Below are 25,744 nucleotides of genomic sequence, written 5' to 3' on the forward strand. Positions count from 1 at the left end.
GGGGAAGACTGCACTGCAGATCTTTAATCAAACCTGTACCAGAAAGGAGTGTCTTCCTCCCCCTTCACCCCACCCCACCACCACCACCAAAAAATAAATAAATAAATAAATAAATAAATAAAAATTGAGGGACAAGAACTAACTGGAAAAAAATTACTCAAAGGTCAAAGAGATGAATGCGATTTAATTTAGCTTTGGATTTTCAGAGAGACATTTAAAAGAAAAAGTTTTACTTATTTGCTTTAAAATTAAGAATAAAAAGCTAAATTCTGTAAAGATTATATAGGTATATATTTATGCATATGATAGATAACGTACATGTATACACTTCATAAAGTTTAGCCAGATAATGGAGACATACTAAGTTGGGGAAGAGAAAAAGGAACTTTAAATTGGAGCAGTTCCTGAGAAGAGAAGCAGATATTTAACTTGTTTATGAACATTACCCACTTTAGGCAAGTTAACATCGAAATCCAGGTGAATCGCTCAGCTAGTTAGACCGTGTATGGTGGAAGAAACAACGGATTCAAAATCAGGACACCTGGGTACTGGCTCCAGTTCTTCCAAGTGTGCCCCAAGTGCACTGGAATGAGTCACTTCACTGTGGGCTCAGTTGCTCAGCTGTGAAATGGGAACAGTGCTATTCCCCGCCTCAGAGCTGGAGGCTTAAATAAGGCGGTGTGCATGAGAGTCCCTTGCCAAACAGTTCAAAAGGCTATTTTATTGTTCTTAGCTACTGATGAAAAGGAATATGGCCCATTTCATTATATCTCATGTTTGTTGTGTTTGTCCAGGTCCTGCAAGTATAGGCTTACTTAGCCCAGGAATACTGGAATATTTGCTACAGTGTCTGGTAAGTAAGGCATCAAAGCCAGTTATTCTTAGTCATCTGCAACTGTGCATTTTTCTAAAATTGCCAGTTTAACCACTGGCACAGAGAATGGAATTAGTTATAAATTTTATTTGCAGGTGTTTCCTGAGTGTTTATTCCCTCCTATATTAAAAAAAAAAAAACGAGGGTGGGATAGGAATTCATTACAAGCAAAAGCAGCCAAGTTGGTCTGGTCTTAAATTTAGTCATAAGATAGCTGCTATGATTGGCTTTTGTGTGTATGTCCTTAGAGTCTGCCAAAATGGTAGTAGGGACCTCCACAGTGGAAACAAAATCACATGGCATTCCAAGCCAGGAAACTGTCAGGTCAGATTGCCAGTGTATATAAATCTCTCCTCCTTCCCTCCCTCCCTGGCTACTGCTCTTAGAACTGTTGCCATAGTGTATTTGATCTATTGTCTGTGAAGGTTATGGTTTGCTGAGGTGGTGCTGTCAGAGCGCTCACACGGCTGGACTGCAGACTTGACTGGTCTGTATTTGTAAAAGTTATTTTTGCAGGCCTGGTGAGCACTGGCCTTCCTCAAAATCTGAAAGACCTTATTTTTCAGTACCTATATGATATGTACTTAAAACACACACCGCTATGCTAAGCAAGCACTGTGGGGATACAAAAGTAGTATTACAGTCTTTTGTCCTCAAGAAACTTCCTGATTAACTGAGGGAACAAAACTACCCAGACAAGACACTTAGCCTCCGTTTTATGACAGGATGTGATTAAGGGCAAATCACGTCCTTCAGACGTAAGTGCCATAAGAGTTCTAAGAGGGTGATGGGGAGGGGTGGAAGATAGGGGTGGTGAGAGCTAAGAGAGCCTTGGGAGACAGGCTTCCCCATGAACTTGGGCCCTCAGCTGGGTGATATCATAGGTTAGTATTTGTCCGTGCTCCCTGGAAGGAAAAATGGGTTTCTTGGCCAAACGCATCACCAGCAGAAACTCAGAGATAGGAATGGCCATGCTCCTGGCATAGTACAGAGAATTGTCTGATCAGGAGACAGTGTTCAGAGACAGGAGGACAGACCTGGGCAGCCTGGTGGGGAGAGCTCAGAGCCTGCAAAACCAGACAGGGATTGAAAGCAGTATGGCAAGAAGCAGAGTGCCGAGCAGACTTTGTTGCGAGGCAGGCTGGTGGTTAAATGAGCTTTGCAGAACCTTTGAGCCCCAGGGAAGTGAGTAGGAATCATCTGATGTCCTAGAGTTCCTTTGCAGGCTCCTAACAGATCTGTGGGAACGATGGCTGTGAGGTGGGATATTAAGCAGGAAGACCTTTCTTTAAATGGGAACACCTGTGATGGGAAGTTAAATGTAACTGGAAGAGTTTGAAATTGAAAGGCCAATTCCTTTCAGAGAACAGATTGAAAACTAAGCCATTAGTTGTTCATTTCATCATTTGTCATTTTGGAACTTGGTAATGATGAATCGCTCCTTTAAGGGCTTTGAATAAAAGTCATTCTTAGCTACAATTCTAGGTTTCTGTTTGGCTTGCTTAAATGAATATAAGAATCAGCATGGTTTTATTTCACAAAGCCCTAATACAAATGTTACTAAGTAGAATAACATAGTGCTTTTAACAGAATACTTTTGAAATCTACATATCTATCAATGGACCCAGTGACTTCCAAAAAATAATAGAAGATTTTACGAGACTCTATCTTGGTTCCTTGTTACTAACAATATTACCAAACAGAGAATTAAGGACTTAACGGAGTAAAACTTTTCTGACTGCTCCCAACAAATCTAGCACATATTGGGTACGAAGAGGAAATTGCTAACTTGCCGCCTCTGCAGGGGAATGATGTTTTTGCTTTTTGTTTTTTTATCTTTTGTTGTCTTTCAGAAGTTACAGTCCCACCCCACAGTCATGCTTTTTGCACTTATCGCACTGGAAAAGTTTGCACAGACAAGTAGGTATAGTGACTTCTTGCACTAATGATCTTCTGAATCGGTTGTTAAAAATCTTATTTTTCTTACTTACTGGATGAGCTTATGCTTTGAACCCCATCAAACATGCACATGTTCTGTTTTTGTCTGGGTAGATGCCTCAAGGCCAGTAAGATGTAACAGGGACAGAAGCCAAGAGTCTTCTCACCTAAGGATCAAAACTTGTGACCATGATTACTCACTTTTTATAGCTAAAAAGTTAGTGATGAGACTGCTACTTCCCAGAAAATAGTTGAGGCTCTTGGGCTATGTCATTATTCTAGTTTCCACATTTTCTGATTGCCTCTCCTCACTCCTTCCCACCCCTTACCTGCCCCACAAATCATCCCACTCTTTCGTGGTTGATTCAAGGTGTCTGTCTTCCCAAACAGGTGAAAATAAATTGACTATCTCTGAATCCAGTATTAGTGACCGACTCATCACATTGGAGTCCTGGGCTGATGATCCTGATTATCTGAAGCGTCAAGTCGGTTTCTGTGCCCAGTGGAGCTTAGACAATCTCTGTAAGTAGGTGTTGTCCTTTATTAAAATGCCTGCTTCCGTGTCCAAACCCATTTCTTATATAGGATCACTGTTCTTCATTTTGTAATAGTGAGTGTGACGCTTTCCTTCAAAGGGCCTCTACTGTAGGTTGGCCATACTGTAGCAGAAAGTATTCTAGGGACCCTCCAGACAAGAATTATATGGCATACTTCTAATTTCAGCATTCTCCTGTTCAGAAACTTTTACTGGTATCCTACTTCCTGCTGCATCCTGGCTGTTAATGAGATGGCAGTGTCCAGTCACCTCTTCCCTACACAAACTGTGTCCTCACTATCCTGCAAGCAGGCCCCAGTCATCCTGACCTCTCTAGGCCTTTCCCTCACTTGGAGTTCCCTCTCTTTACTCTTCTCCTTATCCTAACGTGGCTCTTCAAAACTCAAGACACACCTTACCTATGCCAAGAGGGCTGCTCCTGGCTTTTCTTTTTCTCCAAGGACTGCTAGAACTAAAACTGCCCTCCCATAGTTAGCACTGGGCTCAGACATGGCTGGATGTGTGTACCCCTCCTCTTCCCCCAGCATTGTGGACAGCTGCTTTGTGCACAGCCTGTGTGGTGCCAGTGAAAGAATCGTTCTGAAAAAGTATAATTTGGATTTTGTTGCATGCATAATAACAAATATAGGGAACAGAAGCATAAACCTAGCGGTGCCGTCCTAGCTTGTCCCAGCTTTTGCTTGATTGACCCTCGTATGGTAGTGCAGCAGAAAGGCAGGGTTTTAAGTCTCCCTACCTATTCTGCCATTTCGGAGCACCTCCACTTCTTAACTAGAATGGCAGCCAGCGATGACACTAGCTTTTTTCCCACAACAGCCTGCCTTAGAAACATGACCACTTTTTCTTTTGCAGTTTTAAAGGACAGTAGGCAGCTGACCTATGAGAAAGTGGACTTGAATAGCATTAGGGCCATGCTGAATAGCAACGATGTCAGCGAGTACCTGAAGATCTCACCTCATGGCTTGGAGGTAAAGCTTTCATGGGTGGAACATGTGGGGGGGGAAATCTTGTTCTCATTTTCACACCCTGGTTCTGAACAAAGAGCCATTTCTTGCAGAATAGATGGAAATTTATGTCCTATTCCAAGAGTGGTTAGAGGTAGAAGTGGCAGGGAAAGGGTGTTTGGGATATTATTTACTCCTTTATATCCCACATGGTGCCATACACATAGTAAGCATTGTAATATTTGACGATTTGTTTTTTTTTGTAGTTTCAAATTTTTATTTAAATTCTAGTTAACACAGTATAATACTAGTTTCAGGTGTAGAATTTAGTGATTCATCACTTCTGTACAACACCGGTGCTCATCACAACCAGTGCCCTCTGTAATCCCCATCACCCATTTAATCCATCCCCCCACCTCCCCTCTGGCAACCCTCAGTTTGTTCTGTATAGACAATCTGATTTCAATTCTGTTTTCAATCTCTGCCACTTCATTCAGCAAAAGGTACGAAGACTGGAGTTTCTAAAAGAGGCCCTTCCTTTTTGAATCCCTGCATCACCAATTATATTCTGTCTAGTGCTTCCCCTCCTCTCTGTACACTGGAAATGCTGCTGATTTTGTGGTGCAGGTTGATGAAAGCTGCTTATGTACAGGAAGGCACCGTCAGGCACCAGACACGTCAAGATGAAAGAGCTGTTTGAAGAATGGCTGCGGACAGCTCTTTGATCTTACATTATTGCCAAATGCTGCTGTAGTTTTCTGCTTTCAATTATTTTTAGGTACCCCGTCTATACCCTTCAGTGTCCTCCTCTCTCTGCATTCTAACAAGTGCAGGTTAAGGCCACGTTGATGCATTCGTAAAGATCCTACCGGGACGGTAAAGCTCTGTAAATACTTCAAAAAGAAGCCTCGTTAATGCTTCCTGCAGCCATCTTTGAGGACTTCCAACCCTGTTAGAACTCCCTAGGAATAAAACTATAAAAGAGAGCGTGCTTCATTCTGTTCTGCACCTTGGGTCCCTGAGGGTGCACGGAGAAGGAAATGACCATCCACCAGAAGCTTTAATAAGGAAAGACACTCCACCTTTGGGCAGTCACTTAACTTCCGCAGTCCTCAGGCATTGATGGTGGGCTATCGCATACTTTGGTTTTGCCAGGCTCGCTGCGATGCCTCCTCTTTTGAAAGCGTGCGTTGCACCTTTTGCGTGGATGCCGGGGTGTGGTACTATGAAGTCACCGTGATCACTTCTGGTGTCATGCAGATTGGCTGGGCCACACGAGACAGCAAATTTCTCAATCATGTGAGTACCCTAGCAAATGGTGTAAATGGGGACAACAGCAGTTTTTTGGCGAGTGGGGTGGAGGACACGGATTTTCCAGATAGGTTTGCACGATGATCATTTCTTGGGCTGAACCACATGCTGCCAGATCCCCCACAGGGGTTTGCTAACCCGGTTCAGGAATAGGAAAACAAGGGAAATTGCCCCTCGGGGGTTTTTTCCCCCCTCGAGTTTTAAATTTGCACCTAGAGGTTGGGTGTGTCCTTTGTCTTTGTAGGCTCTCCTCGGGCCCCAGCCACATTTCTGGCTCAGTTTTTTATTGGAACCTGTGATGACTTTTACCTTGCATTTAAGCTATAAGAACTTTGTAGGAATTCTCTTCCTTTCATAAAATACTAAATGTTGGCTTGACTTCTTTTATTTGACTTTTACTTTGTAACTAGTAGGCACATTTGTTTTCGATATTTAGCATTTATCTTTTGTTATAGAAAGCCGTCATGTAAAGAGGGAAGATGAAACCCGCTAGAAGAAGCAGGATTCAGCTGCCACTATTTGCGTGTCAGAGGCTGGGGTTCCTCCCTTTCCTATAGATATTGATTTCTTGCCAATTTATACCATTCTAATGCCCACCCTGAACAGATTTCTTGTGTTATTCCAATTTTAAGCTGTTTGGAATTAATTCGGTTTCGATCTGGAATCTTTTATGGACATAGGATTTTTACCCTTTGAACTGGGAAAACCCCTTGGATTATTTTGTTAATCTAAACAATAGTCTCCCATATGTAAGGTCCTAGGATGGGTTTTAGAAGTGAACCAAACTGAGCTTGCCTGCCAGAAGCATAGTTTTGGAAGGGGCCCTTTCAGCAAGGTTGTATAGCATCTTGGAATTTTGCATACCTTTTGCTAATAAACTCCTTGCTGGAGAGACAATTGGAGGAAGAGGGCCAGTAGAGAGGTCAGATTCTTGTCCAGGATAGAAAACTAGACCCCAGTCTGCGCTTGCTTTTGTTGGGAACTTTCCCTGATGAAGGGCCTCCTCACTGACTGGGCCTTAATTAAATCCTGGAAGCGTGGGGCTTGATTGTCGCACCATGAAGTCAGAACTACATGGGTCTGGAGAACAATTCCAGTAGTCTCTCAGTTCTCACCTTGGGCCCTGATTTAAAGCAGTTCGTATCAGTTACCCTGACAGCCTGCCCCAAAGGATGTCCTGAAGACAGTTTTTTTAGGACTTGCGGGGGGGAAAGGTTTCATTTCCAGAGCACTGTCATTTTAGAGCCAATCGTCTGATTCCCACCACAGTTTTTACTGTCATAATTTCCATTTCCCAGATGACAAAACTGAGACTGAAAGAAGGACCTAAAGAATCTCAGACTAGAATTCAGTCTCCTTCCTGTTCTACAGTAGTTGTTTTCTTCCCATGTGAAAATGGGAAGAATCCCAGAGAATTAGCTAGTCTTCTCTTTGGATATAAACAATTGTTCCAGAACTAGAAGAAAGATGGATTCCTTTAGGGGGGAAGCTTCGATTTGGCATGTGTTTCTCTTCATTTGGCAGCAAACACACCGCAGATCTAGGTGTAGTATATCTGATTCTGAATGTTGTAAATATTTTTGTTAATGACCAGTGAAACTAGATCATTTTATCTGGTGGATTAAACTGATTTCTCCCAATAGTTGCAAAAACTTTGGCTCAAATTAAGAGGCTTAAAATGCTGTTTTCTTATCCTCTAAATTGTTTTAATATACTTTCAGTTTCTTTCTTTAAAAAAAACAAAAAACATTTTTTCACTGATCCAAGTACTGGTTGATTCCCTGTTAGAAATCAGTGAAGTCTGATACCTCCTTTCCCAAATGTAGGATTTTAATCATGTTGCCAAACTTAAAACTTTGTTTCAAATGGACATTGTTCTGGTAATTCTGAATCTTTTTGCCTATATAGACAGGGTGTGGTTTTATCCCTAGATACACCCAGTTTCTTGAAAACATGAAGTCTATCCACAGTGCCTCTTGTTTTAACTCTTACTGCTTGGGCTTTGGTTTTAAAAGGATGATCAAAGTGTTGGGCTCAGAGATAGAGCATTAAAATGAGAAACTTAAGGATAGTCCTTGTTCAGGTCATCTACAGAGTAGTTTGTCTTGTGTTGTGTGTTTTTATGGAGGTTTGGGTGGAGCAAATCTTTAAGGGTGCATTTTGAGTTATCTGAAACATCTTTTGCCTTTTCATGAGCATCTACCATGTGACAGGGCTTTCACATACTGTCTCTAATCTTCTCGAGAATTTGGGAAGGTATTGGTCCCCCATTTAAAGATGAGGAGAGGGGCACCTGGGTGGCACAGCGGTTAAGCGTCTGCCTTCGGCTCAGGGCGTGAGCCCCACATCAGGCTCCTCCGCTATGAGCCTGCTTTTTCCTCTCCCACTCCCCCTGCTTGTGTTCCCTCTCTCGCTGGTTGTCTCTATCTCTGTCAAATAAATAAATAAAATCTTTAAAAAAATAAAATAAAATAAAGATGAGGAGAATAAGGTTCGTGGGGCACCTTGGTGGCTCATTTGGTTAAGCGTCTGCCTTCAGCTCAGGTCATGATCCCAGGGACCTGGGATCGAGCAGCACATCGGGTTTCCCTCCTCAGCGAGGAGCCTGCTTCTCCTTCTCCCTCTGCCTGCTGCTCCCCCTACTTGCTCGCTCTCTCTCTCTGTCAAATAAATAAAATCTTAAAAAAAAAAAATAAAGATGAGAATAAGGTTCAAACAAATTAATTTACAAACTTGCCCATTGTCACGTAGCCTCCAAGTGCAGGAGAAGAATCCAAACCCTGGTCAAGATAACCCATGCTCCTTCCCCTCTTGTAGCCTCTTGCCTTGGAGAAAATAACTCTGCTGTCTTAAACAGAAAAGGGGAATAACTTGGAAGCCTGTTAGGAACTCCCAGACTGTTGAGGGGCTTGGGAACAAGTAGGCACAGGTGACATCAGAGAGTCAAGAGACAAGAAGTACAAAAGCCAGTGTTTTAGGGGCCAGGATGCTAACACTTCTGGCATCCCCTCCATGTGGGGTCACTCACACCACCCTGGGTGTCTGCTGGAAGGGTCCGGTTGGCCAAGCCTACATCCTACCCCTCCACTTCCAGAGCAGGAGGCAGGACACTGTATCTTCATTATATTCCCTAAAACCGGAAGGGGTTAGGATGCTAGACAGCAGAAAAAAGGATGGCATTCATCACATGGGAAAGAATTCAAAATATTTCCTGAATGACAAGTAATGGATAAAACTTTGTTTTTAGTAATGTTTCCATTTCTAAAATATACACGACTGTAAATAAGTAGATCAAAACGGTCACTCCAGGTACTAAGCGAGCTACCCTGTCGCCTCATTTAGCTGTCTCAGCCAGGGGAACCATAGTTAGACCTGCTGGGAGTGTTTTCAGGTTGACAGAGGGTACATCCAGATTCTCTCTGAGATGTCAGCTCAAAGGAGTTTTTAAAGTGCATCTCTGCGGCAGAAGCACCTACGTCTTAGCCTGTAGAGTTGATCTGTGGTTGAAATTATTAGAGTTCCACCTTTGTCCCACAATGCCGCTCTGCTGTGAAATTCTTCCAGGCATGGAAGACATTGCTTTTAACCAACTCCTGTGGCTAGGAATCTTCTAGGAATTTCTTTCAATTGTTCCATCGAGGACTTTGTAGAACATTAGAAAGTGAGGGTAGACAAGAATTGCTTGCCTTATTGCCTATGCCCAACAGCCATAAAATAAAAAATAAGTTTTTTACTTGTTCAGGCTTTGAAAGGAGGCGAGCACAAGGTGTTCTTTCTATTAGGCTGATGAATTTCTTCTCTGCCTAAAGACAAGTAAATGCAAGTTCATTTAACTCTTGGATAGTCTGAATAGTGCATTCAGAACAGCTAGTTCAGAAGCCTCACTTTGGAGAACACTCATCAGAATTCAGTATATTGTAGTCTCAAGTAGTCAAGGAATATGTTTGAGCTTTCTCTCCAATTGATCTCCTCACTGGGGCATCTGGCTGGTTCAGCTGATAAAGCATGCAACTCTTGATCTCAGAGTCATAAGTTCAAGCCCCACGTTGGGCACAGAGCCCACTTAAAAAAAGAAAAAAAAAAGGTGGATTCGATCTCCTCACTGCATTGTTTATCCCCATAGGACAGGCAGACCATCACCAAGAGCTGAGATCTTCCTTGGATTTGGCCCACATTTTCAGTACTTCTCTCTACTACGAATCTTTCACCATTGACCGTTAAAGATGGCAGTTGTCTGATCTGCATGCTTTCTCTGTTCTGTTTTTTCATAAGCACTTAAAATAGGGGCACCTGGTGGCTCAGTTGGTTAAGCATCTGCCTTCGGCTCAGGTCATGATCCCAGAGTCCTGGGATCGAGCCCCATGTCAGGCTCCTTGCTCAGTGGGGAGACTGCTTCTCCCTTCTGCCTCTCCCCTGGCTTGTGCTCGCTCTCGCTCACTCTCTCTCAAATTAATAAAATCTTTGGGGGGGAAAAAAGCACTTAAAATAATTTCTTAAGATCCCATCCACCCTCTTAACAATAAAATAACTGTAAAATAATTAAAAGGCAGTAAGTAATAAAAGAAGCTGCCAAGAACCTATCTGATGCTCCAGTTGAGCCCAGATAGCTGAGCCCAATAGCTCAGAATAGCTATTAGCTGATTGCCCACTATAACCTTTCTCTCGTCTCCAGTTTTGAAATTTCTGAGCATGTGGTTTTTGTGAAGTCTACTACATGCAAGAAAGATGTTTGCCCAACTGCAATGAAGTGGAAAGCACACCAGTCTTGGAATCAGAAGATTCTAGCCTCCAGACTTGACTTCCTGAGTAATGATTTGTCCTTGGGCAACATGGTTGACCTCTCAGAGCCTTTATTTCCTCTTAAAGTGGGGTATAATGCCACCAGCCTCAAAGTGGTTAGTGAGGATTCAGTGAACTAACACGTGTGAAACTTGGGAGATATCTGTTGGTGAAGTCATTATCTAGTCACAGAGAACCAGGCCTTGAGGTCAGAATTTTGGTATCTTCCAAAAACCATAGGCTTCCTTCATCTAAAAAGCTTTGGGGGCGCCTGGGTAGCTCAGTCGTTAAGCGTCTGCCTTCGGCTCAGGGCGTGATCCCGGCATTCTGGGATCGAGCCCCACATCAGGCTCCTCCGCTGGGAGCCTGCTTCTTCCTCTCCCACTCCCCCTGCTTGTGTTCCCTCTCTCGCTGGCTGTCTCTCTCTCTGTCTAATGAATAAATAAAATCTTTTAAAAAATAAATAAATAAAAATAAAAAGCTCTGAATTCCAGCCACCAGCTTGGTGGTTAAAAAAGACGCACCGTCTTTTCCCAGAACACAGCAGGAGGAGCTTGCTAACCTTCTGGGCCCTGTCTCCCTCCAGGAAGGCTACGGCATTGGGGATGACGAATACTCCTGTGCATACGATGGCTGCCGGCAGCTGATTTGGTACAATGCCAGAAGTAAGCCTCACCTACACCCGTGCTGGAAAGAAGGTATTCGTTCCTTTCTGTCATGAATTTATCAACTAGGTTAAGACATCTGGTTATGATGAGGCATCTATTATGTTAGGCCTTAAAGTATTTTAATGAAAGAAGATAAATGTGAAAAGGGATATGAGCCTTTGTATTCCCTGTCATGCTGTGAACAGTATTCTCCTGATAAGTTCATCTCTGGTGGGGCCCTTCCTTTAGCAAAATCATTTCAGATTATAAAATTCTTAATTTAGTGGGGGAAATTATAAGATTAATATGAATTTGGGGCTCCTGGGTGGCTTAGTCGGTTAAGCATCTGCCTTCGGTTTAGGTCAAGGTCCCAGAGTCCTGGGATTGAGCTCCGCATCAGGCTCCCTGCTAGACTGGAAGTGTGCTTCTCTCTCTGCCACCTCCTCCCCTGCTCGTGCTCGCTAACTCTCTCTCTCTCTCAAATAAATAAAATTTTTAAATAAAGAGAGAGAGAAATATGAATTCTAGTTTCCTCAAACTCAAACCCTGAGATCAAGAGTAGCACGTTCACGGACTGAGCCAGCCAAGTGCCCCTCTGGGTACATGCTTCGAATCAGAGCATCCAGGGAGATACTGAGGACGCTGATATTGTAATGCCTGTAAAGTGAGGTTTTCAAAGACCAGATAGGAATAGGCACTCTTCAGTGGCCACATTCTGTTCTCCTCTAGAGCAGCTCGTAAGGACCACTTTCAGCCTCCAACATACCTGCCCAGCTTCCATTCTCCAGAAATCAAGCTTGCGATGCTACAGGGGACACATGCTGCCAGGACTCTCAATCATGGCTCTAGGATTTTAGCAGGAATATATCTTATCAACTTAACTTATCTCTTTTGCCCCATTCCGTCCAAGGCCTTAGACCCATGAACACATTTATTAAGGAAAGATTCAAGGAGCAAAGTTTGTTAAAGGGTTTTGATTATTGAGTCTTTTTACCCCCCACTAAATACAGTGAAAACAGGGCCCCCCCGCTATGGCAGCACTGCACTTGAGGATGGTATTTTGGGGGAGCCTTCTGGGGGCCCCACTTCGTTTTGAAGATGTAGAGCCACATGGTAGGGAATGGAACCTCTGGAAAGATATTACTCCCGGCTTTGAACAACATAGAGGAGAGAGAACCCAGCTCCTTCTCTAAGCATCTCTCTTGCTTTCTCACTCTCTCACTCTCGGTTTCCTGCCCTGATCAGCATCATAGATGTCAACTGAATTTTCAGGCATGCTAAGAAAACAGGAATCTGAACACTGCTGTGAGGGGATGGCTCCACTTAATTAACTCAGTTGAGCCACCCAGGTGCCCCAAAATAACATTATTTTTAATGGCTTTTTCAGTAGCCCATTATATCATTAAACTATATCAGCCAATGCCCCAAGAGGTTGGAGAGTTACATTTTTGCTTTTTAAAATTATGATTAAAAAAATAATATAAACCATTCTGGTTTTCTCAGGATAAACCCCTGGAAGGGAAACTTCTCTAGCCTTGGGGATACAGGACTTCACAACTTTTGCCATCTATCGGCAGATTCTCCTTCACCAGCTTCGAGTATCCATATTCCTTGTCATCACTGTATAATTTCATGTGCTTATCTTTGACAGTTGAAAAGGCAAAAACTTGAGGCCCCTTGGGTGGCTCAGTCGGTTAAGTGTCTGCCTTCAGCTCAGGTCATGATCCCAGAGTCCTGGGATCGAGCCCCACATCAGGCTCCCTGCTCAGCAGGGAGCCTGCTTCTCCCTCTCCCTCTGCTTGCCACTCCCCCGTTTGTTTGCTCTCTTTCTGTCAAATAAATAAATAAAATATTTTTTATTATAATAAAAGGCAAAAACTTTGAGTGAAGATGATTTTTTTTTTTAAACATGCTTTTGGGCAGTTGTTATCTCTGGGAGTTGTAACTCACCAGAGAGGTGAGGAAGTACAGGATTTTGACCTTGCCATATTTCACTGATCCCAAAATGCACATTTTCCCACATTTTAACATCTTTGAAATTGGAATGCTTAAAATTGATGGCTTGTCATAGATTAATTGGCAGCATTTTCTTAATGGTACATTAAAATATTAGATCAGCTGTGGAAGAAGCAAGGAAGATGAATGTGTTAATACATAGCTACAGATGGAGATTTAATACAGTGACGTATTTAACCCTTGAGACACTGAGCAGAACCCTGGCAGTAGTACACACCCTTACCCTAACAATGTTCCACTTTATCCTCTAGGAGACACAGTAGGATTTCTGTTAGACTTGAATGAAAAGCAAATGATCTTCTTTTTAAATGGCAACCAGCTGCCTCCTGAGAAGCAAGTCTTTTCATCTACTGTGTAAGTAGCTTTCCTCAGTCAAAAATGTGAGTAGATTCATGAAATTAACTTTTCTCCAGAAAAAGACTGTCCATTTATGTGGTCAGGTGTGATGAGAAATCATTTTATTTCGAGTCATTGAGGGCCCATTTGATCATACAACTGTCCCAAGTTTGATATAGGAAGATGAGGGCAGGATATTATCAGGGTCACAGTCCTATCTAGGTTAGTAAACAGAATCTATCACCCTTCCTTTCTGCTAGGGTATTACATCTGAAAACCACTTTGTGTATGGCTTTACTTTATTTTCATGAATTCCTCTTTTTTTTTTTTTTTTTTTTCTTTTTTTTCATGAATTCCTCTTTTTTTTTTTTTTTTTTTCATGAATTCCCTTGACCTCTGTCCTCGTTTTTATTTGTAGATCTGGATTTTTTGCTGCAGCTAGTTTCATGTCATATCAACAATGTGAGTTCAATTTTGGAGCAAAACCGTTCAAATATCCACCATCTATGAAATTTAGCACTTTTAATGACTACGCCTTCCTCACAGCTGAAGAGAAAATCATTTTGCCAAGGTAAGAAATCTGCTTAGGCTGTCTGCAGACTTCCACATCCATCTCATGAGAAGCTGAAAACAGCAGTTCCTTCAGAGACTTTTTTTTTAGCTTTTTATAAGTAATTTGAAAACCTGAGTAAAATGGATGACCTAGGAAATAAAAATTACTCAAAGAGATCTCGGAAGAGATATAAACAAGCCAGTTATTATTACAAAATTAACTGAAACAAAGTAAGAGATATGTCCCCAAAAAACACCAGATCCAGGTGATTTCACAGATTTCCACGAAATTATTAAGTAACAGACAATTTCATTACTATTTAAAATGTTACAGAACCTTTGGGGCGCCTGGGTGGGTCAGTCGGTTAAGCGTCTGCCTTCAGCTCAGGTCATCATCTTAGGGTCCTGGGATCTAGCCCCCATGTCGGGCTCCCTGCTCAGTGGGGAGCCTGCTTCTCCCTCTCACTCCCTCTGTGCTCCGGCTCTCTCAAAGAAATGAATTTTTAAAAAAATAAGTTACATAATCAGTTGCTTCTCACAGTCCTGGTATGTCCAGCAGCTCTTTCTGCCCTACGGGTCCTGTCTCCATGCTTTAATAAAACCATCTTTTTGCACCCAAAAAAAAAAAAATTACAGAACCTAGAAAGAGCACTTCCAAATAATTTTTATGAACTAAATGACATCGGTATAAAAACCAGACAATATAACACATGCACATACACAAAAAAGCCCCTCTAACTCTACCTGAATGTCAGTGAAAAATCCTAAATATTAGGAAGTCAAGTACATCTTTTAACAGATGTGCTTTTAACTTTGGGATTTAATGAAACATATTTCTTGTTGGGTTTACCCGTGTGGTAAAGATGCCAGTACTGTTTGGCAGCCCTTAGGACAGTGAATGCCATCTTGGATAAAATTTCACAGCCCTTCTTTACCAGAAACTGTGATCGGCATTAATTATCTCCTTGGATGAATACCTGCTTTTCTCCCTTATGAGATGAACATAATCTGTTCCTTAAGCTGGGAAAAACTCCAGCTGCTTCCTGGTAATGACCTCAACTTGAAACTTGTTTCATGATATGAGCCAAAGGTTATCATTTTTTAACAGAGCAGCTTTCTGGGCCTATGGGAGGAAGGGCATTCCTGCTACTAATGCCACACGTGTTGTATCAATGACAGAGATTCTCTCACAATCAAGGAGATCACACTGGCCACGGTGTAGCCAGGGTTGGGCTGTCATGCCCCTGAAGGTATCTGTAACAAACGTTGTAATCCTCACTCCTGTTTTGTCTGAAAAATCAGGTCTGTGAACAGCCCTTTTGGGCTGTGCTTCCCCTTGGACTCGGTGTCTCAAGGCTGAAAAGCAGCTCAGCAGTTTCCAGATGAACCAGAAAATGTCACATGGCTGACACTGCGTGCTACAGCAGACCCTTCGTAATATCACAGGAACAGAAGGGCCACTTACATACCAGCTCAGGGACTTGAGGGTCATTCCTAGAACTTCCCTTCAATTTGTCTTGGTGCCTGACAGGCATTCTGAACTTTAAATTCCTCTTGGTGATTGTCTGAATACGTCGTTCATGTGTCATACCTCATTCCTTAATTGCTTAGCCTGTCTTCTTGGATGTAGCCCAGCAATCAGCCTGTGACATACACCCTGAAAGGGAAGGACAGGCCCCAGGAGTTCCACTGGAGGCCAGCCTCAAATCACACTGCTCCAGCAGTTAGGGAACTGCCCCTGCAAATTAAACTTTGCAAAAGTCAGATGGCAATAGGTGTCACCTGTTAAAAAGTCTCCTAATCTTATGGGCAGCTTCTACATAGTTTCTTAGTTCCCTGTCAGCTTGGCCCCCAGGTGCAGGCTGCCCCGAATGACAGCGGTGTGACAGCTGGGGGCGAGCTTAGGTTGCACCTGCTCTGACAGTGACACCAACATGGGAGTCGGTGGAGGCTAAGTGAGTGGCCTCCTCCAGGCCACAAAAACTGCTGCTGCTACTTTGCACCCCTTTAACATTCCAGTTGCACCTCATTACAGGTTGTGACGTTAGGCGAGGATGTGCCTGAAACCATTTTCTATGCCATTAGTATTTCCAGGCTGTGTTTCAGAAGCTTCTGTTCAGCTTGTATTTGTTTACTCATTGGAATATATTCCTTCCTGGCGTCATGGTAGGAGATTATGGCCCTGTGACTATCTGGGATTTTGTAAATTGTTCTATATTGTATATACCCTCTGTCTCTAATTCTTCATTCATTCATTCATTCATTCATTCATTTTTTCCCCTTCTTAACCTTTATTATGAGAAACTTCAAATACACACAAAAGAAAACAAGAATAGTACAGTGAAGCACCATATCCCCACCTCTCAGCAACAGTAGCCATCCACACACAGCCAGGACTATAGGAAAACTGCAGGCTTCCTTCATCTGTTAAAAACTCCATTATCATTCCAGATTCCCTGGCTAGAATCCCAGAGTATCTTTGACACCTTACTTTCTGCTATTCCTACATCCTATCCCTCAGCACACCCTGGGGGCTGTGCCTTCACAATATATCCCAAATCCATCTACTGCTTATCACTCTCACTGCTGCCACCATCATCCAAGCTGCCATTATTTCCCACCTGGATTATTTTTGCCCTGCCCTTTCGCTGGTTTCCTGTTCCTGCCTGGACCCCCTTCAGTCCATTCAACACAGCCTTCAGAATGATTTTGTTACAGCGTAAATCAGATTAGATCTGCCCTTCCCCGCTCAAAAGACTCTAGTGGCTACTCATTTCACTTAAGGTGAAAGTTTAAATCCTTACAGTGACCTAGTAGGCCGTACACAATTTGTCCTGTCCTCTCCTTTATTACCTCTCCGATTTTTATCTCCTATCCTCTCCCATTTGTTCATGCTGCTTATTCAACCACCCTGGCCTTCTTGCTGCTTCTGAAACATAACAGATCTATTATAGCCTCAGGGCCTTTGCACTTGCTATTCTTGCTGCTAGAATGGGCCAGTGTGTGTTTTCCAACACCACCAAGCAATTAGCTTAATTCTGACACTGTCTGCCTGGAGATAGTGTCACATCCCACAGGTTAAGGGCTCAATCCTACAAGGCTGCCCTCTACCCCCACTTTAGATGCCAGATGTCAGTCCTGATTTTTAGTGTTCTGACTGGCTCTAAATTGGAGGTTCCCTGGGCACCTGGGCGGCTCAGTTGTTAAGCATCTGCCTTCGGCTCAGATCATGGTCTCAGGGTCCTAGGATGGACCCCCGCATTGGGCTCCCTGCTCAGCAGGAAGCCTGCTTCTCCCTCTCCCACTCCCCCTGCTTGTGTTCCCTCTCTTGCTGTCTTTCTGTCAAATAAATAAATAAATAAATAAATAAATAAATAAATAAATTTAAATTGGAGGTTCCCATGATCCCTTCATCAGGTTTGATTAATTTGCTATAGTGGCTCACAGAACTTGTAAACTAGTAAGTAAACTATTTTCCTAATAAAAGTATATAATACAGGAACAGATTGAAGCGATGCAGAGGGCAAGGCATGTGGGAAGGGGCCAGGAGCCCCCATGCTCAGTGAATGCACCACTCTCCTGAAACCTCCATGTGTTCACCAGCCCTGAAGATTTTCAAACCCTCTCCTTTTGGGTTTTTATGGTGGCTTCATTACAAAGGCGTTATTGATGAGAACGTTGGTCATTAGTGATTGAACTCTATCTCCAGCCCCTCTGCCCTCCTGGGAGGTGGGGGGAGGAGTGAAAATTCCAACCCACTAATTACAAAGTTGGTTCCCCTGACAACCAGCCCAAAACTTAGGTTAACTAGGGTCGTCTCTTAAATTGTCTAATTAACAGAACAAAAGACCTGTATTGCTCTAATCTCTTAGGAATTTCCAGGGTTTTAGGACCTCTGTGTCAGGAACCCAGATGAAGACCAAATATATAATTATTGTAAGTAATAATATCACAAATGCTGTCTCTCCAGATATCCACCGGTCTCATTCCCTCACACCCTTCATGTCTTAAAAGTCACCTTCTGTGGCTGCCATAGTTAAAATGGTATTTCCCTGCTTCTCATGTACATACTACCTTATCCTTCTCCCCGCTTTCTTTTTCTTCATGCTGCTCATCAGCACTTAAAATTCTATATATTTTACTTTTTCACCTACTTTCTTTCTAGTCTCCCTTCACTGGAGTGTAAGCTCTCTGAAGGAAGGGATATGTTTTTAGTCCTCTCTTCACTGCTGAATCTCCAGGCTTTGGCCCAAGGTGAACCAAGTGAATGTTTCGTTGTTTCTCTTGCCCAGCGTCAGGGTTGCACCTTCAGCAAAATAGTTCCGCCTGTCTGCTTTTCCATTTCAAACAGAGTCAAAGTGTGATGCCAGGGTTCTAACCTGAGGGGTGTGTGGGCTTCCAGAAGAGTCTGTGCTGGACTATCATAAACACCTTGAAATTGTTTTGTTTTGTTTTTAAAGGTTTTATTTGTTAGAGAGCACACAAAGGGGGGAGTGGCAGGCAGAGGGAGAAGCAGGGAGCTCTGATGCAGGGCTCCATCCCAGGACCCTGAGATCATGACCTGAGCCAAAGGCAGACGCTTAACCGACTGAGCCACCCAGACATCCCAACACCTTGAAATTATATAAAAACTTGTGTGTGCATTTTTCTTGGGAAGGTCTCCGCTGCTCTTCATAAACTCTCAGAGCTGTAGGACTTAAAAGTGAAAATTTGCTGGTCAAATAAAACTAGTACTAGCCTGAGAACCAAAAGATTTAAATTTGATTCCTGAGTCTGTTTACCATGTGTATGACCTTATGCAAATCATTTCCATAAACTATGTCTTTGTCTGTAAAATGGGAATGACCATGCCTCTGTCATCCTCTGCCATAGAAAATCACAGTAAGGTTGAAATGAGATGCGTGTGTGAGAACCTTCCTGGACAAAGCTTAAGGAATACATAGTATACTTCATGTGGACAGAGTATTTTCAAAGCATTAATATGCATCATTGCTAATAGGCCCATTTATTTGTTGACCAAGTAAGTTTCAAACTACACTTTCTACTCAGGCACAGGCGTCTTGCTCTGTTGAAGCAAGTCAGTATCCGGGAAAACTGCTGCTCCCTGTGTTGTGATGAGGTAGCAGACACACAACTGAAGCCATGTGGACACAGGTAAGAGGGTTTGGTCATTTCTTTTGTGTATTACATTAGGCAAAATTTCATCCTGTTCTAGAATTGCTTTTACAGTTGTCAGGGAGGAAGGAATTTCACTCTGTCCAGAGTTCCTCTAGCTGGAGTCAGAGTTAAATTTATATGATACAAATTAACAAGAGAAAATCGAATTTAGTTTCATACATATGGGGAATCCACACAGACACGAAATTCCAAAGAGTCAGGCAAAATGAGGTATATTATGTCTTCGTAAGCTAAGGAAAGGGTAGGGGTCTGGGGGTAAGAAGGGGAGGAAAGCCATTAGCAGGAAGGTGAGAGGGGATGTTTGGAAAACAGAGGTTGCCCAGTTAAGCAGATAAGTTTCTTTGCGTGCTAGTAACTCTTCCCGTAATGGATCCTCTATTTAAATTCTTTTTAGGCAGTTGCAGCGAGGTCAGAGTCTCTTCCGCAGTCTTTCAGACCTTGATTGTTTTCAGCTCAAAGTAAAATGCCTGTCATTGTGGCCCATCCTGGGGCTGCCTGCCCCTGGACCCTACACACTGTTTTAGTTCCATAGTTGTTCATTAACGTTATTATACACAAAGTGGGCTGAATTAGAAATTAGTTTGCCAGGTAGTGCATGGCTGTCTTCCAGAAAGTACCTGAAGTAGAAGAAGCTGCTTGATGGAAGTCCTCTCTTTTTGTTTACTCAGTACTGTATTTTAGTACAGTTTTCACCTCGCGAAATGGAAACGTTTTAATACTATTTATAAGCCTCTTGGGAAATCCCTTTTAGTTTTATTTTTACGGCCTCCTCATTTACTTACTATTTACCCTCCTAACCGTTGAGAAGGCAGTGCCTCCCTCCCACCTAACCAAGTTTCAGTTGTATGAGATGAACCAGAGGGCAGCCTGGATCCTATAAAAGAGCATCTAAACATCAGCAAGCTCAACAAGTACATTGCCCCCCAAGAAGGCCTCCCAGCCAAGGTTGGAAACGGAAAGGGGAGCCGGGCAGTGTGCTGGCCCTGACCTGGCCCAGCCATGTGTGCTGTGAATGAGCAGTACCCAGGCTGATGTTCCAGGCCAGCTCCCGGTACCTCAGCACATCCCATACTCGGCCCTGCCCCCCACCCCCTGCTTTTACATTTGATAGAGCTTTAGCCACCAGGTCTCCTGGGGGTCCAGAGCCTGGAGTGATGGACCCGTTTGTCCAGGTGTGGCTCAGCCTGGGCCCTTCACTCTGCCTTGCTAACTTCTGCAATGGGTTGTTAGCTAATTGGCTGTTAAGGGAAGTGCAGGCAGTGTATCTCATTTCACCCTTCACTGTACCCGTTTCTCTTCTGAAAGAAAGGCATAGTGACTCCAGGTGTGGCTGTTCCTTGGCATCAACTCTGCAGCCTAGAATTCTCAGTTTGAGCACCTTTGAAGGTTTTAGTTATTAGAGCCTCACAGGCAGATGCAAAATTTAAAGGATGGATATCTCTACACCCTTTCTGATCTTTGTTTCTGGGAAGTTGTTAAGATCCCAAAGAGCAGTTACCTGGTCTTATTCATCTTTGAGCTCTCTGGCCCTTCGCAGTGGTTTTGCACACAATAAGCGCTCAAGAATGGGGGCTGAAATCTAAAAACTTAGAACAAGGTATCTTAAGTATGGGCAATCTCCGTAATAGATGTATACAAAACAGGATTGGAAGAGGAAATTGAAAGAGTTGTAAGAAAATTTAGCTCAACTTTTAGCAGCAGCAACAATTTTATGGGGGGGGGGAGGAAATCTGGATAAACTGAATGACTTGAGCTGACCCTGGGAAGACATGGACAATCTAAGCATTCCTGTTACCATAGAAGAAACTGAGATGATTATCAAATCACCCCGCCCCCCAGCAAAAACACTAAGACCAGGTGGTTTCACAGATTAATTCTTTCAAACTTTCAGGGAATAGATTCTTTTTTTTTTTTTTTTTAATAATGATTTTTTATTATATTATGTTAGTCACCATACAGTACATCCCCGGTTTCCGATGTAAGGCTCGATGATTCATTAGTTGTGTACAACACCCAGTGCACCATGCAATACGTGCCCTCCTTACTACCCATCACCGGCCTATCCCATTCCCCCACCCCCCTCCCCTCTGTAGCCCTCAGTTTGTTTCTCATAGTCCATAGTCTCTCATGTTTCATTCCCCCTTCTGATTACCCCCCCTTTCTTTATCCCTTTCTTCCCCTACTGATCATTCTAGTTCTTATGTTCCATAGATGAGAGAAATCATATGATAGTTGTCTTTCTCTGCTTGACTTATTTCACTTAGCATTATCTCCTCCAGTGCCGTCCATGTTGTAGCAAATGTTGAGAACTCGTTCTTTCTGCGGAATAGATAGATTCTATATAAACTTCTCCAGACCAGGGGCACCCGGCTGGCTCAGTTGGTGGAGCATACAGCTCTTGATCTTGGGGTTGTGAGTTTGAGTCCCCTATTGGGTATAGAGATTACTTAAATGAGTAAATAAAAACTTTACAAAAAAAAAAAAGGCTATCTAAGAATACGTACCAAGAAATGCATGGTGCCTATGAGCAGAAAACTTGTAAACTACTAAGGAATGGAATATGAGACTTGAATAAATAGGTCTTTTCTTAGAAGACCTCTCATTATTGTAAAGGTGACAATTTTCCCTAAACCCTAAGTTTATTTAATTTGGGTCAACCTTTTATTTTTCTTTCTAGAAATAGAAATGCTAATTTAGAAGTTTACGTGATCTAAGGCAAGAAAATTCTGAAAGAAAAGAGTTATGGAGGGGACCCACCCTACCTACCACATCTTAAGATATATTAAAATAAATGCTTATAGTTTGCTCCCAGTATATGAAAAGAATGACAGAACAGTGGAACAGAACAGAAACCCAGAAATGGAACTAACTACATACAAATGAAAATTTAACACATAAAGGCCTTGTGTCAATTATACAGTGTAAGATGGACTGTTCGATATTGGAATAAATGGCTAGCTGTCTGGGAAAATATGTTGTGTCTCTACCCACATATATACACATCTGTAAGTTTTTGCTGTGTACATACAGACCTTCTAGAAGGATGTATTTGAATTTTTTACTTATTCCTCAGAAGAGGAAGATGGGGGATCAGAAATGGGAGGGAGACTCAATGTTGGTTTATATATTTAGTTCATTTTGTAACCATGTGTAATGATTACCCTTTCACTGAACAAACTTGTTAATACTTCAGATTGAGTCGGCACATTGTCGGTTTGCCCTTTGGAAGCATTAACCTAACCAGCGCTTGTATCTTTCTCCTCAGTGACCTGTGCATGGATTGTGCCTTGCAACTGGAGACCTGCCCGTTGTGTCGTAAAGAAATAGTGTCTAGAGTCAGACAGATTTCCCATATTTCATGACACACGTGAAGAGGCATCATGGACTTATTTCTACTCAATTCCAGCCAATGTTGAAGAGAAAAACAAAAAAAAAAAATTTCTAATCAGTTGTGCGCACATTGAAACTTATAGCCATGGCCAGATTTTATGCTAAAAATGGTAGTTTGTCAAAGACAAAATTCTCTTAGAATCTAACCCAACTTGCCAGCCCTGAGAAATTCCTTTTAAGGCCAAGGAAAGCTGAGTGCTAACAGCTAGGCCTGTGGTCCTTCCATGAAAAACCATAGGAGACTGTGCCCTCCCGAGTGCTGAAACCACACCGGAATTCTCCATGTTGAGTGCATTTGATTGTTTAACAGGATGTTTTGTCTCATTCTAAAGTTTTTATTTGGGGCAGAAGTCACTATGGAGAAGTAAATGACAGCATTTCTGGGTTAAGCATAACTCCCCGTTGGTCACTGCACTGCAAGACTTGAATCTATAAACTAGAACCACGCAGGTCAATGCTACAAGCAACATGGAGGGCCTGAAAGAAGGTGCACAGACTGTGGGAAAAAAACCCAATTTTTGATATTTCTGTGATTCCAAAGAACATTGTAGTTTTTTTTTAACTGCAGAAAACTGGTGGTATTTTCACATTCATGGTGTTTCTATCCAGTTTCAGTACCCGCATTTTCTGAGGAAAAAATGTTTTAACAATGCAGGAGGAATTCTTAAATTAATTGCAATGTTAGACTGGAGAAAATTTGGTATTTAAGGTATTTTTAAGGTACCATCAAATCAGGTTTTCGGTTTTTTGTTAAAAATTTTTTTTAATCAGTATTGTTTTTGGAAGTAAAATATACTTTAAAACTCTTGAACTAACAGTCTCAAAAACTCTTAGAGGACAGTCTAAGAGCGCGTATTCCTATTGTTTTAAATAAATACATGTTTTTGAATAGTAAATTCAATCATGGATTGTTGACTATGTCTTCATCAAAAGTGTTAATCCCTCTCAGGGTCTCTGGTGAAGACCTTCAAGAGTTTGGTTTTTTCTCCCAGAAAATTGGAAGGTAGAATTGTAAATTCATAGAACTTATTTTATAATGGTGTACCTCAGCAGCTGCCTTTCAATTTATGCCAAGTCCTTACTGAGTTTATACTTGAATAGTAAATATGTCTTCTGAGTTTTACAGTGTCTTAAACTCAATGCACATTTTTTTTTCTTCCTTTCCCACCCTTTCTTGTTTGTAATTCATTAAACTGTCCTATTACAGAGCTGATTTCCTTCCTGGCCGTACTTGTTGGGGTGCTGGATTTTTTTCCATGTCTTTAGTCTTCCGTGAATTCAAATATATATATAAATATATATATATATGTATGTTCTCTTCTTTAGCTTGTGGTGAATACAGTAATTTGCATTGAAGAAATAAAACATTTGTTGCCTTTTTGACTAAGACTTCACAACTTTCATTGGTGCCTACTGCTAAGGTTCCAAGACCTCATCCTCTCAGTTTTAAGGGCTACTTTCCAGGGTAGGTAAGAGTCAAGTAAAAAGAATTAAGAAGCAAGGGTAATCATTTTACTCATCCTGCAGATCTTTACTGAGCACCTAATATGTTCTGGGCATTGTGCCTACATGGTATACAAAACAGATCTGCTCATGGAGCTTACGTCTGATAGTGGAGAGAAGACAATATATTTCTGTTTATTTTAATAAATTGTTAGTGCCTTAAAAGAAAAGATTAGGATACTAAGAATGAGGGGGACTTAATTCAGATGGGTGGAAGGGGGCAGAAGAAACCTCACTGAGGAAGTAACTATTCATAAAAACTCCAAGGAAAAAGTAGGACGTGGCCAGGCACACAGACTGAGGACAAGCTTCTAGGACTACATGGTTATGGGAACACAACATTCTAGGTGAAGGCCTAACTAAGGAGGAAAGCTCAATGAGCTTTGGGATCTGATAGAAGGCCCCCGTAGGTAGTAACGTGGGAACTGAGAGGGTAGAACAGTGTGCTCCCATGTTGGAGAGGTCGGGACTGCTCATGAGCATGTTGAGGATTTTGTATTTTATCCTAAGTGCAATAGAAAGCAAAAGAGTTTAACCATGGAAGTGTTTTGATAAATTTAAAAGATAGCTCTAGCATCTATATGGAGAATGGAAAAGGCCCCTGGGGGTGCAGGACAAAGGACAAGCAAAACATGGAAATAGTAAGTCGAACAGGGAGACTTTGAAGTCCAGCAGAGAGGTGAAGGTGGTCTATAAAGTCAGTGGAGCAAAGTAGAATTAATAGGTAGGTAATCTGTCACAAATCGAAGGAATGCAGGAGCCTATTAGCTTTCTAGAAATCTACCCTTGAATTTTGTTCATAAGTTGTAATCTTGGAGTTGCTTCAAAGGGAAAGACCACATAAAAGAGAAAAAAACTAGGGAATAGCAAGCAATGTGGAAAAGAAACAGATCAATATTCTGCATTGCATGTAAGCATTTTAAGAGAAATTGAAAGCAAGGCTTTTACTGATGACATACTGTACCCCAGAGAAAAACAAACAAAATTAAGTTAACAGCATTTCTCCAATAACTTATTGGGGAAATGCTCCCAAGGTTCCAGCACCCCCCCCCAAAAAAGTTTTTAATGAATTGCTATCTTTTTGGAATGATATTGACAAAGCAAGGTAAAGTTATGGTGCCATTTGCACACCAGGAAACAAGGATTCAATCACAGAAATCAAAACAATTTCATCATTTGCAGAAAATGACTTTTGCATGGATTTCAAACATCTTGAATATGTATCCAGAAAACAAACTGTCCAACTAAGATCAGCTCTTCCCAAGATTTTCCATTTTTTATTTATTCGCTTAAAACAATTGTTTTTAAGATTTTATTTATTTGATAGAGAGAACATGAACAGGTTAGGGGGCAGAGAGAGAGGGACAAGCAGACTCTGCACCGACAGGGGGCTCCATCTCATGACACTGAAATCATGACCTCAGCCAAAATCAGGGGTTGGACGCCTAACCGACTGTGCCACTCAGGTGCCCCCACTTAAAACAATTTTTAATGTGGGAACACCTGGGTGGCTCTGTAGGTTGAGTGCCCAGCTGTTGGTTTCGGCTTAGGTCGTGATCTCATTGGTTGTGGGATCAAGCCCCTTACCCAGCTCCTCACTCAGTAGGGAGTCTGCTTAAAGATTCTCTCCCTCTGCTCCTCCCACCCTCTCAAATAAATAAATCTTTTTTAAAAAATGTTTTAATGTTTACCCACAAAGGATCTAAGAAATGATTATTAA

General features: G+C 42.1%; 1 protein-coding gene across 2 annotated transcripts in view; it reads left to right on the plus strand.

Annotated features, from left to right (window-relative positions):
- Positions 1-23,904, plus strand: part of RSPRY1 (ring finger and SPRY domain containing 1) — a 43,133-nt gene extending 19,229 nt beyond the window's left edge. For both annotated transcript variants that reach the window (XM_008702605.2, XM_008702604.2), the window contains exons 6-15: positions 795-853; positions 2,728-2,794; positions 3,203-3,334; positions 4,221-4,336; positions 5,468-5,611; positions 10,989-11,100; positions 13,317-13,419; positions 13,820-13,972; positions 19,003-19,107; positions 22,397-23,904. In XM_008702605.2, the coding sequence (XP_008700827.1) occupies positions 795-853; positions 2,728-2,794; positions 3,203-3,334; positions 4,221-4,336; positions 5,468-5,611; positions 10,989-11,100; positions 13,317-13,419; positions 13,820-13,972; positions 19,003-19,107; positions 22,397-22,493 (1,088 nt within the window). In that variant the 3' untranslated portion in view covers positions 22,494-23,904. The remainder of the gene's footprint in view (positions 1-794; positions 854-2,727; positions 2,795-3,202; positions 3,335-4,220; positions 4,337-5,467; positions 5,612-10,988; positions 11,101-13,316; positions 13,420-13,819; positions 13,973-19,002; positions 19,108-22,396) is intronic.
- The last annotated feature ends 1,840 nt before the right edge of the window (positions 23,905-25,744 follow it).

Source organism: Ursus maritimus, unplaced genomic scaffold (genome assembly GCF_017311325.1).
Source record: "Ursus maritimus isolate PB19 unplaced genomic scaffold, ASM1731132v1 scaffold_19, whole genome shotgun sequence".
NCBI lineage: Eukaryota > Metazoa > Chordata > Mammalia > Carnivora > Ursidae > Ursus > Ursus maritimus.